Source organism: Mastigoproctus giganteus, chromosome 10 (genome assembly GCF_048544385.1).
Source record: "Mastigoproctus giganteus isolate SK-2022 chromosome 10, ASM4854438v1, whole genome shotgun sequence".
NCBI classification, from domain to species: Eukaryota; Metazoa; Arthropoda; class Arachnida; order Uropygi; family Thelyphonidae; genus Mastigoproctus; species Mastigoproctus giganteus.
In genome coordinates this window covers 19,571,557-19,586,546 of record NC_143584.1, presented here as the reverse complement: position 1 = coordinate 19,586,546, position 14,990 = coordinate 19,571,557, and the positions used below count along the sequence as shown (strand labels likewise).

Sequence of the window (14,990 nt, the reverse complement as noted above, 5' to 3'; positions counted from 1 at the left end):
TAATGGTTTTTGTCTAGCTGTGCCTTGAATCTATTTAAGCTGTCAACTTCTACAATGACAGATGGAAGTTTGTTCCAGCATTCAACCACCTGCTGGCTAAAGGCAAATTTCCATACATCTATTCTTTCGTCAATTTGAATTTATGTCCCCTCAGGCAATTAATCTGGGAAAGAGGATGAATCCCATCAGCATTGAGCTTGTTCAAACCATTCAAGGCCTTATACACCCCAATCAGATCACCTCACAGGTGTCTAGTCTCCAGATGTTAATTTGCAAAACTTAAGCCTTTCTTCATAAGAGCAACCTTTTTTTCCATTCACTAATCTTGTCGATCTTCTCTATACTCGTTCCTGCAACTCTACATCCTTCCTAAAATGAGGCCTCCAGACCTGTATACTCAAGGTGTGACCTGACTATTCCCTTATACAAGGGGATAATCACCTCCTTATCCCTGCTAGAAAAATTCCTGTATGTGTATATCATTGACAAAACACCATGAGATACTCTTGCAGTCTGCAATACTCAGAAAACTTCATATCTGACTGCACAATTACCCCCAGGTCCTTTTCATTCTCTAGCACCCTGAGTATAGTAACATACAGTTGATATGTTACTCTGGGGTTACTGCTTCATTACTTTCATTTCATTACTTCATACAGCATGTCCTCTCCTCCACTTTTTCTTACTATTGAATACACCATGAATTGTCAAACTAATAAAGCAAGCTTATCTACAAAAAAGATCTAAACTTCCCAAACACTTCCTAGTTCATTTCACAAATACACGTGGTCTCAATTCTAATCTCAATGATGTCCATTTCCACTTGCAGTCTGCCAAACCCCATGTACTTTTTCTGACAGAATCTCAGTTATCGGTTGATTCAACTACTGCTCATCTCAGTTGCCCAAATTATTCGCTGTATGATTCCTTTCACCTCAAAGATGGTACTTGTGCATATGTCCGTTCCGATATTCCCTGTCAGAGAATTGGTAATTTGCAATCTCCTCTGGCTTAAAATCTCTCTACCTCACCGTGTCAAATTCATATATTGTCTCTACCGTTCTCCCAACTCCACTAATCACTTGGAGCTCTTTAACTTCCTCTCTTCACAACTTGACTTTCTCCAGTCCAACTTTTCTAACAGTGAGGTAATTTTCCTTGGCTTCCATTTTCTAGTCACACTAACCCAGCTGGCCCAGATACTGAGGCTTTTGCAATTACTAATAACCTTGCAGAGATTATTCATTTACCTACAAGAATACCAGACAATCCTAACCACACAGCCAACACGCTTGATCTTTTTCTCACAAACAACCCTTCTAAGTACATGGTCGAAGCGAATGGTCCTTTAGGCACCTCAGATCACAACTTCGTGATTGTCCAATGGAGCCTTTATCTCACGGCTATTCCCAACCTCATATTGTTTGGCATTACAAGAATGCAAAATGGGATGACCTGCTAGATTTCTTTTCTTTTGCTTGGTTGGATTACTGTTTCAACACTTCTGATGTCAATGTTTGCTCGGATCGTGTCAGTGAAATTATTCTTGTAGGAATGGAATCCTTTATTCCACACTCCACTTCAAAATCTCGTCCTTTATCTAAACCTTGGTTTTCCAATAAATATGCTAAGGCTGTTCAAGAGAAGAATGTTGCATATCGTAATTGGCTTGTTTCCATTACTTCAGTTTCATTTTCTACATACACCAAAGTTCGCAACAATTGTAAAGCAGTTATTAATCAGTCCAAACTAGATTTCGAACAGGCTAAGAGTAGAAAACTTGCTTCTTGCCCTAATGGTAGCCAGGCATTCTGGTCTCTTGCCAAAGCTATTGGCCGCAACTTTTGCCCATCTCTGCTCTCACCTCTGTCAAAACCAGATGGTTCTGTTGTCAATTCGGTCAAGGATAAAGCTGACCTGCTAGCAACCCATTTTTCTTCCAACTCACGTATTAATGATAAAGGTAAAACACCTCCAACCATTCCTAGTGCGCTCCATTCGGTGCCTCCAGTGGTCTTCCGTCAAAAGGATGTTAGAAGGATTTTGATGACTCCTGATACTAAGAAAGCTCCAGGTCCTGATGGTATTTCTCCACTTGTTCTCAAAACCTGTGCTCCTGAACTTACTCCTGTTCTTTGCCGCCTTTTTGCACTTTCTTATTCCAAAGGTGTTTTACCTTCTGCTTGGAAATTTGCTCGTATCCAGCCAGTTCCTAAAAACAGTGACAAATCCTTTCCAAGTGACAAATCCCACCCATCATCCAACTATCGTCCCTTTGCAATTACTTCTACTCTTTCTAAAGTAATGGAGAAATCAATTAACCGCTAACTCTTAAACTACCTAGAAATCTTTTGTCTGATCAACGATCGCCAGTATGGATTCCATCAGTGTCGATCCACTGGTGATATTCTGGCTTATGTTACCCATTTATGCACAAATTCAATGGAAAAGTTTAGTGAAACACAAGCAGTTGCTATTGACATCTTAAAGGCTTTCAATCATGTTTGGCATAAAGGTCTTCTAAACAAGCTTCTATCTTATGGTTTGCCAACAGTTTTTGTAATTGGTTATTCAGTTTTCACTCTGGCCGCTTACTGAGGGTGATGGTAGATGGCACTCTGTCTTCTAATTTGCAATAATGCTGGTGTTCCCCAAGGTTCAGTTCTTACCCCCATTCTTTTCCTCTTGTATATTAATGACCTTCTTCCATTGACTGCAAATCCTATCCATAGTTTTGCTGATTATAGCACATTGCATTCCACTTTCCATTTTGAGAAACCTTGCCCTGCTCAATCAGCTTCAACTTCTCGAATATCTGCTACCCATTCCTGAAATGCTGATCTCCAGGTAATTCTCCAGTGGGATAAAGACAACTCAGTTGATTTCAATCCTTCTAAAACTCAGTCGTGTCTTATATCTCGCAAAAAGGATTCTTCTGCTCCTATGCTTATCTTTGGTGGCACGTCGATTTCTAGGCAATATACTGATTTCATTGATATATCTCTTTTGGGGATTACCCTGACTTCTAATCTCTCTTGGCACAAGAACATTACAAATATTGCTTCCTCTGCATCTAAAAAACTTGGTTTTTTTGTCTCTCGGCATTACTTTTCTTCCAAATAGCTGTTCACTCTGTACAAATCGCAAATCCACTCTACCATGGAATACTGTTCTCACATCTGGAACTAATTCAGGTGCCCAAAACCTCTCTCAGGCTTCTAGATTTCATTCAGAAGAGGGCAGTTAGGTTAATTAATGAGTCATCTCTAACAGAGTCCCTCTACTCACTGTCTCATAGATGTACTGTTCCTGCTGCATGCCTTTTCTACAGATACTTCCATGGGCACTGTTCTTCCGATTTTGCTTTTTTTTTTTTTTTTTTTTTGGTTAGTTGTTGGCACATTGGCTTCTGTGGCCATAATGCACCTCCCAACGTTTTTGCATTTTACTCTGATCCAAGCCCAAGGCAGGATTCAAACCTGCGATCTTTTGGCACTTTACCAACCTGGCTAGCCCGTTCGGCAATTGGCTTCTATTATTCCCACTCTCTCTCTTTCAAAACAGTCCAAACATGTGTCGCCACCAGACAACATCTATTTACTGTCCAACTTCAAACTCACAGTATCAACTTTTCATCTTCCTCGTTTATTCATTCAACTGCTTTTCTGGAACCTTCCTTCATATGTATTTCCTGAAAATTACAGTCTACAGAAGTTCAAGTCTAATGTCAACAAATATCTTCTTTTGTCTTCTCAACCTCCAACCCAAGCATGGTACCAAGTACTATAGGCTCTAATACCTCTCGTGTTTGCAGTTTTCATATAAAAAAAAACAAAAAAAACTGTGAATCTTTTGCTAAGGGTGGTTTCATTAAACATAAGATAATACATTCATAATTTTTGGTTTCAACACCACAGGATTTTACAAATGTTACAGGATGTTCTTTCTAACATCCTTTCCCCAACATCAGGTGTTATGCTTCTGAACCTACCTGCTCATACTCATTGTGCAAAGTGACCATGTTCTCTAAGGCGCTGATGTACCCTGATGAATGTGAGCCTGTTGGGCTGCCTTCTGCGGGGAAATGTTTTTGGAAAGTACAGCCTCGAGTGCACTGCCGTTGACTTTACTATACATGAAGTGCAAGTCTGCATACGCTTCACTGTTGTAACCTCTTTCCATGTTAACTATCCTTTGACAAGTACCAGTATGCCTGCTACGTCTCAGAGCATTGATAGAGGGGAAACAGAGATTGAGCATAACCTAACCTAAACAAACAAGTCAGTGGTGGATCCCAACTAAAAATGTGCAATATCTCAAAAACGATTCACTTAAGGACACATGTTTACTAGGCTTTTTTTGCATACTGTAGTCTGTACAGCTCACCTTTAAATTATTGACCATCACTTTTGAAACACCCTGTATAATAAAAAAATTATAAAATGTATCGTTTATAGGCTGCGACCAAGTCGTTGTCTTGTTTGCAGTATACAAACGAAGAATTAGCCACAAGTAGACTCTTGCTATGAAAAAAACAAATAAAAGAAACTGAAAACAATAAAGTGAAACTGCTGACGATTAAAATAGTGGCTGCAGTAGGCTCCTTTCTCTACACAGACACTGTTTAGCTCTTCCCCTGAAAACCGCAGGACTCTCTCTAATTACAAGTAGCATCCATCACTGAGGAACTAATTCAGGCGAACCTACTCACAGCCTGCAATCCAGTCGTAATCGTGTTTGCAATATACAAACAATTAGTGCAAGTAGACAGTTTCTGTGAAATAGCTGAAAACAAATTTCAGCTACAATTTGTGCAGCTAGAAATACTGCCCATTTAATTATTTTGAAAATTTTGTGTCTTTTTAATTTTAGTGATTTATTTTTGCCATTTCACCTAAAACTTTCCGCGTAACCACTGATGATACGAGTACTACACTTTAGTAAACACTGCTTTACTTGATGTGATTTCTTGTGTTGTGTTTATTTGATATAAATTTATTGAATTCGTGTTTTATTATTACAACATTGTGTAAACTGATAATATGACCTCTAAAGAGCGCAGTACGAAGAAAAATTCAATTAAAATTAAATAAAATATGTGGCGAAAGTTTCAACGTCCGAGGTCTTGGAACAAATATTAAAATAAAAATTACTATTTTTCGCCAGGGAGGTTTTATTCCAACGGGGTAAAACATCCCACCGATACCCCCTCCCCCCACCTGTATTCGATATTGGAAAGTACGATAGAAGACGCACCATCAAGAATCTTTGATGATGCAAAATATCAAGCGTTTGTCCAAAATCATACAGTCGCTAATTCTTTACTTTTGTAAATAAACAAACAATTAAGCAGTCTTCGAAGTTCTCACTAGCCACTAATAAATGCTAATTCTGAATATTGGTCCGCTGGTCATTGGCAAGAAAATTCGCAAGAATTCTGGAACCAATCACTAAAATTTCACAAACAAACTAACATAATTCATTTTAATAATTCTTGACATCACTAGTCTAATCATATAAATACCTTCTGTGAATATGAGGACCCCAAACCATGATAGAGGAGTAAACCATTCGGTTCGTTTGTAATACTCATTTCAGTCGCCGGCTCACTTTCCGTCGCCATGTTTCAATCTTTTTGGGTTTTTTTTTTTATTTTATTATTTTTTTTAATATGATTTCTCGTTAAAAGGCTAGAAGAACCTTCCCTAATTTAATTATGAATAATTCCCTAGTTTAAGTAAAAATAATATCTGATTTTAAATACATCCCAGTTTCTTTCATACACTTCAGAAATTTTTGTTTCACCATTTGAAAGAAACTATTATCTTACATAATAACCACTCACAATAACAACATAAACGCTTATGGGCCACCAATATGCACGACGCGAGATCGGGCCCACACACACAGTCAAAATTCGCAAGACAGTATTGGTATTACTGTTAGTGATAACGAATGATACAATAAAGCAAGAAAGCTTATACGGCATCGGCCAAAAACAATAAAAACTTCCAATCACTTGTTTATTCCCTCTACAGTTTGCCTAGTTCCTAATTGAATTTAATGAATTACCCACATTCACAACAACAAATGGAATTTGTTCCAACAATCAACTACCCGCAAACCGAAGGAAATTTTCCGCATGTCTATTTTGCAAAACACGCTTCTTCAAATCGAATTTATGTTCCTGCCATATCTATAGACCGAGTTATCAGCATACCTTATTAAAAATCTATTCAGAGACTTAAACACCTCAATGAAATCTCCCTGCAGGTGACTAGTCTCCAGACGTTACAATTTGCAGGACTAAAGCCGTTCCCGGTAAGGGCAGGCTTTTTATTCCTTGTCCAATATCGTTACGTTTCTCTGTACCAGTTTCAACAGATCAACATTCTTCCTAAAATAAGTCTCCAGACCTTTATGGAGTATTCAAGATGTGACTTAACAATTGCTTTATACAAAGAAATAATCATTTCCTTATCAATGCTGGCAAAATTTTTCCATGTCATTGAGAAAACTCCATGAGCAATTCTATCAGCTCATCTGCACTGCTCAAGGAGATTCAACGGATTCAAGTTATACTGTTGCGGACTCAGGGTTCCTCCACTTGACAATTTTGTACATCTTGTGAAGAGGCTTTTGCCTAAAGGCTCAGCTGGACGGTATTTCGAACGAACAGAGGGGTGAAGTGGAAGTTTTTTTTTTTTCTTTTTTTTTTTTTTCTGGCTGATGCTGCATAAGCTTGCTTTCTTGCATCATATGCCTCTACTAATGCTAATGCTAATGCTAATATCTGGTTGTGTGTATATAGTGTATTGTTTGAAAGTTTGTGTAGACAAAGTCCCAAGAGAGCCCAAATAAAAGCATTCAAAAGGAGAGCGTTACAGAAGGAGAAGATTGGGAAACGGGATTATGGGAGGAAAGATGAGAAGGGAGGGTGATCAGGCTGAGGGAACCGGTTTAGAAGTTAGATGATATAAGAAGTCAAAGCAAGAATAAAAAAGAAAGGAGGAGAAGTGGAACTTGTTTCTCTTTTCATAGCATCATGTCCTATAGAAATCCTAACCTATATTTTTTTAGGATCACCAGCAATAATTTAATCTTCATCATGATCTCTCTCAACAGGAAAAATCCAAAACTTAGTGGGGAAAACCATGCCCATTGAATACTTCCAATTAGCATTACCATTAGCATTAGTAGAGGCATATGATTCAAGAAAGAAAGCTTATACAGCAACAGCCATAAAAAAAAAAAAAAAAAACATTTCATTCGTTCCAAATGTTTGTCTAGTTCTGCCTTGAATTTATTAAAGGGATGAATTTCCACAAAAACAGATGAAAGTTTGTGCCAGCAATCAACTACCCGCTGCTAAAGGAAAATTTCCGAACATATACTCGAAAACTGTTTTTCCTCAATTCAGCTTATGCCCCCAAAGGTTTGTAATCTGAGTAAGAGGAAGATTCCAATCAGCATTGTTCAATCCATCCAAGGAATTATACACGTCAATCAGATCGCCTCATAGGTGCCTAGTCTCCAGACGCTGAAATTTGCAGAACTTACGCCTTTCTTCGTAAGAGCACCCATTTGTTCCCCTCACCAGTCTTGTTGCCCTCTATGTACTCATTCTAGCAACTCTACATACTTACTAAAATGAGGGTTCCAGACCTGTGCGCAGTACTCAAGGTGTGGCCTGACCATTGCCACATACAAGGGAATAATTAACTCCTTATCCCTGCTCGCAAAATTCCTGTATATCATTGACAAGACCCCATGAGCTACTCTTGCAGACCGTCTGCACTGCTCAGAAAACATCATATCTGCCTGCAAAATTAACCCAAGGTCCTTTTTATTCTCTACCACTATCAGTGTAGTACCACAGAGTTGATACGTTAATCTGCGATTACTGCTACCCATATACAGTATTTTGAATTTGTAAATATTAAACTTCAGTTGCCACTTCTTAGCCCATCTGCTCAACTTTTCCAGATCTGTTGCAGAAGCATACTGTCGTTACTTTTATTAACAACCCTTCAGATTTTTGTATCATCTGCAAACTTTCACTTTAAGCTCGATATACCTTCATCAATATCATTGAAAAATATATACAAAACAACAATGGGCCCATCATTGAAACCTGGGAGACACCATTAATAACATTTGACCACGAAGAGAAGAGTCCATTCATTACCACTCTCTGTCTTCTCCCACTCAACCATCCCTTTATCCATAGTAGCAACTTTCTCTTAATGGCATACTGCTCCAATTTGTACAGTAGTCTTCCAACAGTATCAAAAACCTTTCTAAGATCCAAATATATAATATCAAAATTATTCTTTGCATCCAGTCCCTTTGTGACTACATCATAGAATCCAATGGAATTCGTCAGACAAGACTTCCCCTTAACAAACCCATGCTGAGCTTGAATTATTACTGCCGTCTTATCTAGATGATCCTGCAATGCTTCTTTAACCAGTGACCATTATTTTCCCCTGGAACAGACGTAAAACTAACTGGTCTGTAATTAATCACGTCACCCTTTGTCCCCCTTTGTGAAACGGAGATACATTTCCACATCTCCAGTCTAAGGAGACTTCTCCTGAGTCTAAGGATGCTCTCATGATTTTGGATAAGGGTTTCCTTACTTTCTTGCTACCTTCTCTAATATAACTCGATAAATCCCATCCACCCCAAGTGACTTTCGTATGTTTAACTTCAACAATTTCTCCTCTACTTTGCTCTCAGTTATTACAAAATCATTCAACTCCCTGTTAGAGTTTGATAAACATCTGGCCCTCACCTCCTTGAATAATTCCCCATGTGTGAATATAGATGCAAAATACTCATTTAGTTTGACTGAAAATGATCATCTACAGTCAAACCATCGATATCAAGTGGGCCAATCTGATTCATCCCCTTCCTTTCAGAGTTTATACAGGGTGTCTCAAAAATATTAGTACAAACGTTTATGGGAGGTAGGTAACATCTAAAGGAATGTGAATCGCATAAGAACCCATAACCGGAAACGTCTCCGTAAGTCGGGACACAGCGCTGTTCCTCAGTTCGCGAGAGAGAAAATTTCTGGTTTACTCATTCAAGCAGTAGTCGCCGCACGAAGAGCATGCATCGATATACGAACTGTGAGCTGGCAGACATGCACCTAGTGTATGGATTAGCGGAGCCCACACGGTGTACGCCCCCATGGGTGCACAACATCGCTACGCAATAAATGCGTGGGCAGGTATGGTTACCATCCCGCATGAACTCCGCTAAATATCGGATCTTTCTTGAACAAGGTCTACAGGATTCACATTCCTTTAGATGTTACCTACCTCCCATAAACGTTTGTACTAATATTTTTGAGACACCCTGTATAAACTCTGAAAGAAAGGGGATGAATCAGATTGGCCCACTTGATATCGATAGTGTGACTGTAGATGATCATTTTCAGATAGCTGCTAAACTAAATGAGTATTGTTCCAGCAAATGTGAGATGCAACATTTTGTTTCAACATGACGGGGCGCCTGCCCATTATGGAAGGTATGTTCGTGACCATTGAACACGGTCGATGGATTGGCCGTGGTGGACCCGTTTCCTGGCCCCCACACTCACCTGATTTACCGAGCCTTAATTTCTATCTGTGGGGAGGCCCTCAAATCTATCGTGTATGAATCGCCTGTGGAGACGGAAATGGATCTCGTGGCGAGACTCGTCTGCACTGCTGCTACTGTCAAAGAAACTCCAGGTGTGTTCGACCGTGTCCGCCAATCCATGCTGCATCGGTGTCACGCATGCATCTCGTCTCATGGTGGAACCTTCGAGCATCTGTTGTAGCATCATGAAATGCATCAATCTCGTACTCCATTGTTAATATTATGTCAAATAAGTGTTTGCCACTAATTATTGTCTTGTGTCATTTGTGCTTCTTGGGCCTCTGCTACTACTTTCCCGTGACGTTTCCGGTTATGGGTTCCTATGCGATTCACATTCCTTTAGATGTTACCTACCTTCCCTAAACGTTTGTACCAAGATTTTCGAGACACCCTGTATAAGTAAAGAAGTCTTTGCTGTTTTTCTTTGCATCCATTGCCAAAGATTTCCCATAATAGACCGGCGGAATTACTTGACAAGTACAGGTCACTGATGAAAAAAAGCCGTGAATTAGGGTTGAAATTGAAAGTGTCTGCAATTCTGCCCATCAATCAATTCGGCCCTTTGAGAGCCCTGTCAATCAATTCGGCCCTGGAAAGATTGTGTAGGGCTCAAGGGGTAGAATTTTTTTCAGCCTGGTCTGTACTTGTTAACAGGAGAGACTGCTTCTACAGGGATGGGATACACTTAAATAGAAAGGGTGCAAGAATGTTTGCTGATGCTATCGAGGCAATGTTAGGTGGGTCGGAAAACTGCTAGATTGGGGGGATACAAGGACTAATAGATTAACAGTAGCCACTGGCAGAGGTGAAAGTGATTCTTGCACTGCTTCTATTGGAATGAGCCGCAGCCTGGAAAATAAGATGCAGGATATTTCAGAGACTGCTGGGAATCATTGGGGTACAAGTAAACACATGGGTTGTGTTAGGGTAGCTAAGAAAAAGAACAGGTGCATGTATACTTGTGTGTACACCAATGCTAGGAGTTTAGTAAATAAATTTGATGAATTTGAGGTATTGCTCAAAACATCAAAGGCAGATATTGTGGGGATTTCAGAGACGTGGTGTCACACAGATATAAGAAATGCAGAACTGGAATTTGGGGAGTACAATGTCTACAGAAAGGATAGACAGGATAGGAAGGGAGGAGGGGTTATGCTATTAGTTAAAAAACACATAAAATCCAAGGAAGTGAAGCCAGTCGACATCGCTGGACAGTGCAGTGTCGAGTCAGTTTGGTGTGACATAAGCATTGGGAGATCAAAATTGAGAGTAGGAGTGTGCTATAGGCCTAATGACTCTGATGAGTATAATAAGAAACTGTTCGGAGAAATAGAGTGGGCCAGTAAATCAGAGAGTCTTATAATGGGGGATTATAATTTCCCAGATATTGACTGGAATTTGGGGGCTGGTCACTCACACAGTAGCAAGGCTTTTGTGGATTTATTGGATGATTGTTTTCTACATCAGCATGTTCGGGAGGCAACTAGAGGGAGTAATACTCTTGATTTGATTATCAGTAGTGATTCTTCATGCATTAAGAATCTGCAGATAAATGAACCACTTGGTGGCAGTGATCACAGTGTGCTGAAGTGGGAGTTACTCAAAGAGGTAACTACCATTAGGGGTAAAGGGAAGGGGTATTGCTTTCGTAAAGGCGACTACAATGGACTGAGACAGTATTTAAATTCTATACAGTGGGATCAACTGATGATATTGCCAACAGCAAATTCAAAATGGGAAGCATTCAAAGAACTTATTGTGGAAGCTACTAGGCTTTACATACCAACTAAGAAACATTGTTCAAGGTTTAGGCCTAAATGGTTGTCAGATGAACTAATGAGGCATATGGCCGAGAAGAAAAATGCATGGGATACATACAAATTAACACGTGACACGGATGCCTATGATAGATACAAGTTGATCTGTAACCAAGTTACAAAGGAGGTTAGGCAGGCGAAGGCAGATTACGAGAGATCCTTGGCAAGGGATGCGAAGAAAAACAGCAAAGAGTTCTTTACTTATGTAAACTCTAGAAGGAAGGGGATGAATCAGATTGGTCCACTTGAGATCGATGGGTCAACTGTTGATGACCCTGCTCGGGTAGCTAACAAACTAAATGAATATTTTGCATCGACATTCACACATGAGGAGTTATTCAGCGAGGGGAATGCCAGAGGTGTATTCAACTCTAGCAGTAAGCTAGAGAATCTTGTAATAACTGAGAGCAAAGTGGAGGAGAAATTGTTGAAGATAAACACAAGAAAGGCACCTGGGGTGGATGGGATCTATCCAGTTATATTAAAGGAGGCAGCAAAGGAGGTAAGCAAACCCTTAGCCATAATTATGAGAGCTTCCTTGGACTCAGGGGAGGTACCCATTGACTGGAGATGTGCAAATGTGACCCCAATTCACAAAGGGGGATCAAAGGCTGACACAAGTAATTATAGACCTGTGAGTTTAACTTCTGTTCCCGGAAAATTAATGGAGGCACTGGTGAAAGAAGCACTGCAGGATCATCTAGACAAGACTTCAGTTATAGCTAGGACACAGCATGGTTTTGTTAAGGGGAAGTCTTGCCTGACCAATTTGATTGGATACTATGATGCAGTCACAAAAGAACTGGATGCAGGGAATAACTTTGATATTATATACTTGGATCTTAGAAAGGCTTTTGATACTGTTGCACATGGAAGACTGCTGCACAAATTGGAGCAGTGTGGCATTGGAGGCAAGTTGCTGCTATGGATAAAGGGGTGGTTGAGGGGGAGAAGACAGAGAGTGGTAATCAATGGACACTGCTCATCGTGGACTAATGTTATTAGTGGAGTCCCTCAGGGTTCAGTATTGGGGCCTTTATTGTTTTCTGTATTTATAAATGATATTGATGATGGTATATCAGGCTTAATGTCCAAGTTTGCAGACGATACGAAGGTTGGCAGGGTTGTCAAGGACACTACTGACACTATGCTGCTGCAACAGGATTTGGAAAGGTTGAGCAGATGGGCTTCGAGGTGGCAAATGAAGTTTAACATTGACAAATGTAAAGTACTACATATGGGAAACAGCAACCCCAGAGCAACGTATCAACTCTGTGGTACTACACTGACAGTGGTAGAGAATGAAAGGGACCTGGGGGTGGTGGTGCAGGCAGATATGAAGTTCTCTGAGCAGTGCAGACGAGCTGCAAGAGTAGCTCATGGTGTATTGTCAATGATATATAGGAATTTTTCTAGCAGGGATAAGGAGGTGATTATTCCCTTGTATAAGGCAATGGTCAGGCCACACCTAGAGTACTGTATACAGGCCTGGAGGCCTCATTTCAGGAAGGATGTAGAGCTGCTGGAACGAGTACAGAGAAGGGCAACTAGATTGGTGAATGGGACAAAGGGGTTCTCTTACGAAGAAAGGCTTAAGTTTTGCAAATTACAGTGTCTGGAAACTAGGCACCAGCGGGGTGATCTGATAGAGGTGTACAAAGCCTTGAATGGTTTGAGCATGCTCAATGCTGATGGGATTCTTCCTCTAGCTCAGAAAAATCACCTGAGAGGGCATAAATTCAAATTGAGGAAAGACAGATGTAGGATAGATGTGCGGAAATTTGCCTTTAGCCAGCGGGTGGTTGGTGGGTGGAACAGACTTCCATCCCTTGTCGTGGAAGTTGATAGCCTAAATAAGTTTAAGGCTCAGCTGGACAGGTATTTCGAACGAACAGAGGGGTGAAGTGGAAGTGGTTATTTTTATTTATTTATGTTACTTTTTTTTTTTTTTTTTTTTTTTGGCTGATGCTGCATAAGCTTGCTTTCTTGCATCAAATGCCTCTACTAATGCTAATGCTAATGCTAATAATCTGCCTTCGCTTGCCTAACCTCCTTCGTGACTTGATTACAGAGTAGTTTATATACAAGGTGGTTATAAACTGTTTCCCTATTCAGAAGACTTTAGTGTCAATACGGTTAGAGATAGCGCTTTGAAAATCGGTGGGTATGTCATCTAGGGTATGGGGAAGCGATTTGTAGAAGAAAAAAAATTAATTTAAAATTCCCCCACCAGCGAAGAAATTGGCACTCTAAACATTAGACGGAATAATTCACTTAGGACAGGGGTTGCCAATCGTGGGCCAGAGTGTAGAGTGTGTTTAGTGTCAAACGGCACCATGGTTTTCTCCATCTCTGCAGAGTACATTTGTGGGTGTGAAACAGAACACTGTTAATGCCAGAGGTTTAAAGATATATGGATTTTGTATGTGTGTAGTGTCATGTACCGTTGTTCCTCTGGTCATTTGGCCACTGGCCCCTGATGGGTCCCAACGTTGCCCATACTTCGCCCCTTGGAGGCAGACCAAGTACACCAGTATTATAGTTATTTAGTCTGGCAGGTCCTGCTACCTAATTTCCTGAGATTTCAGTGGCAAGGACCTAAAGACAAAAAAACCGCTATAGATAGACGTCAGCCAAAAGGAGTACTGGTTATGCGATTTGACGCTGTTATTAAGTTTTTGAGTGTAGGGCTCAAGTAATTTAGAGATTATTCGGACGCTGGCTGAAAGTTACAGAAGGGGAGGAAGACTGAAGGGTGAGGAGGATAAGGGGTCCATAGAGAAGGTGACCCCCAAAACAGTGGAGCAGGCCCATGCCCCACCAGAGCGGAAGAGGGGCAGAAAAGCGGAGAAGACCAGGGGAACCCCCCGTGTAGGCGTGCGGCAAAGGACCACAAAAGGGAGCGTGGCAAGGAAAGCTTAATGGCAGCAGCTGAGTTGTGCAGGTGGAGTGTCATCCCTGGGATGAAGGTCCAATTCTGTCTTCTTTTTCAGAGTCTGGAAAGTCTGATTATGGTTACAATTGGGACTGTGCATGATGTGTTTCGTCCGATTAATACTGGTCACTACGAATTTGGAGCTTTCGAGTCTGGTCTTTAGGTGTGTGGTGATCACTGGACTATTCATGGACCATGGCCCACTGGCGGGCCACAGCACGTTTTTCAGATGGGGCACAGAGAATGCCAAATTCTTGTCTTTTTTTTTAACAGGCACATGGCCACACCATTTTCGAGCTAGCATTAGCATTAGTAAAGGCATATGATGCAAGAAAGCAAGCTTATGAAGCATCAGCAAAAAAAAAATCGCTCCGATTTCACCCCTGCGTTCGTTCCAAATACCGGTCCAGCTCTGCCTTAAATTCATTTAGGCTATCAACTTCCACAACAAAAGATGGAAGTCTGTTCAACCAAACAACTACCTGCTGGCTAAAGACAAACTTCTGCACATCTATCCTAATAATAATAACTGTCTTTCCTCAATTTGAATTTATGCCTTCTCAGGTGATTATTCAGAGCAAGATGAA

The 14,990-nt window shown here is 40.5% G+C and overlaps 1 protein-coding gene across 1 annotated transcript in view; it reads right to left on the bottom strand.

Annotated features, from left to right (window-relative positions):
* LOC150078827 (ganglioside-induced differentiation-associated protein 1-like) overlaps positions 1 to 5,616 on the bottom strand; it is a 56,909-nt gene extending 51,293 nt beyond the window's left edge. The window contains exon 1 of the mRNA XM_090383560.1: positions 5,525 to 5,616. Coding sequence (XP_090239686.1) covers positions 5,525 to 5,593 — 69 coding nt within the window. The 5' untranslated portion in view covers positions 5,594 to 5,616. The remainder of the gene's footprint in view (positions 1 to 5,524) is intronic.
* Between the last annotated feature and the right edge of the window lie 9,374 nt (positions 5,617 to 14,990).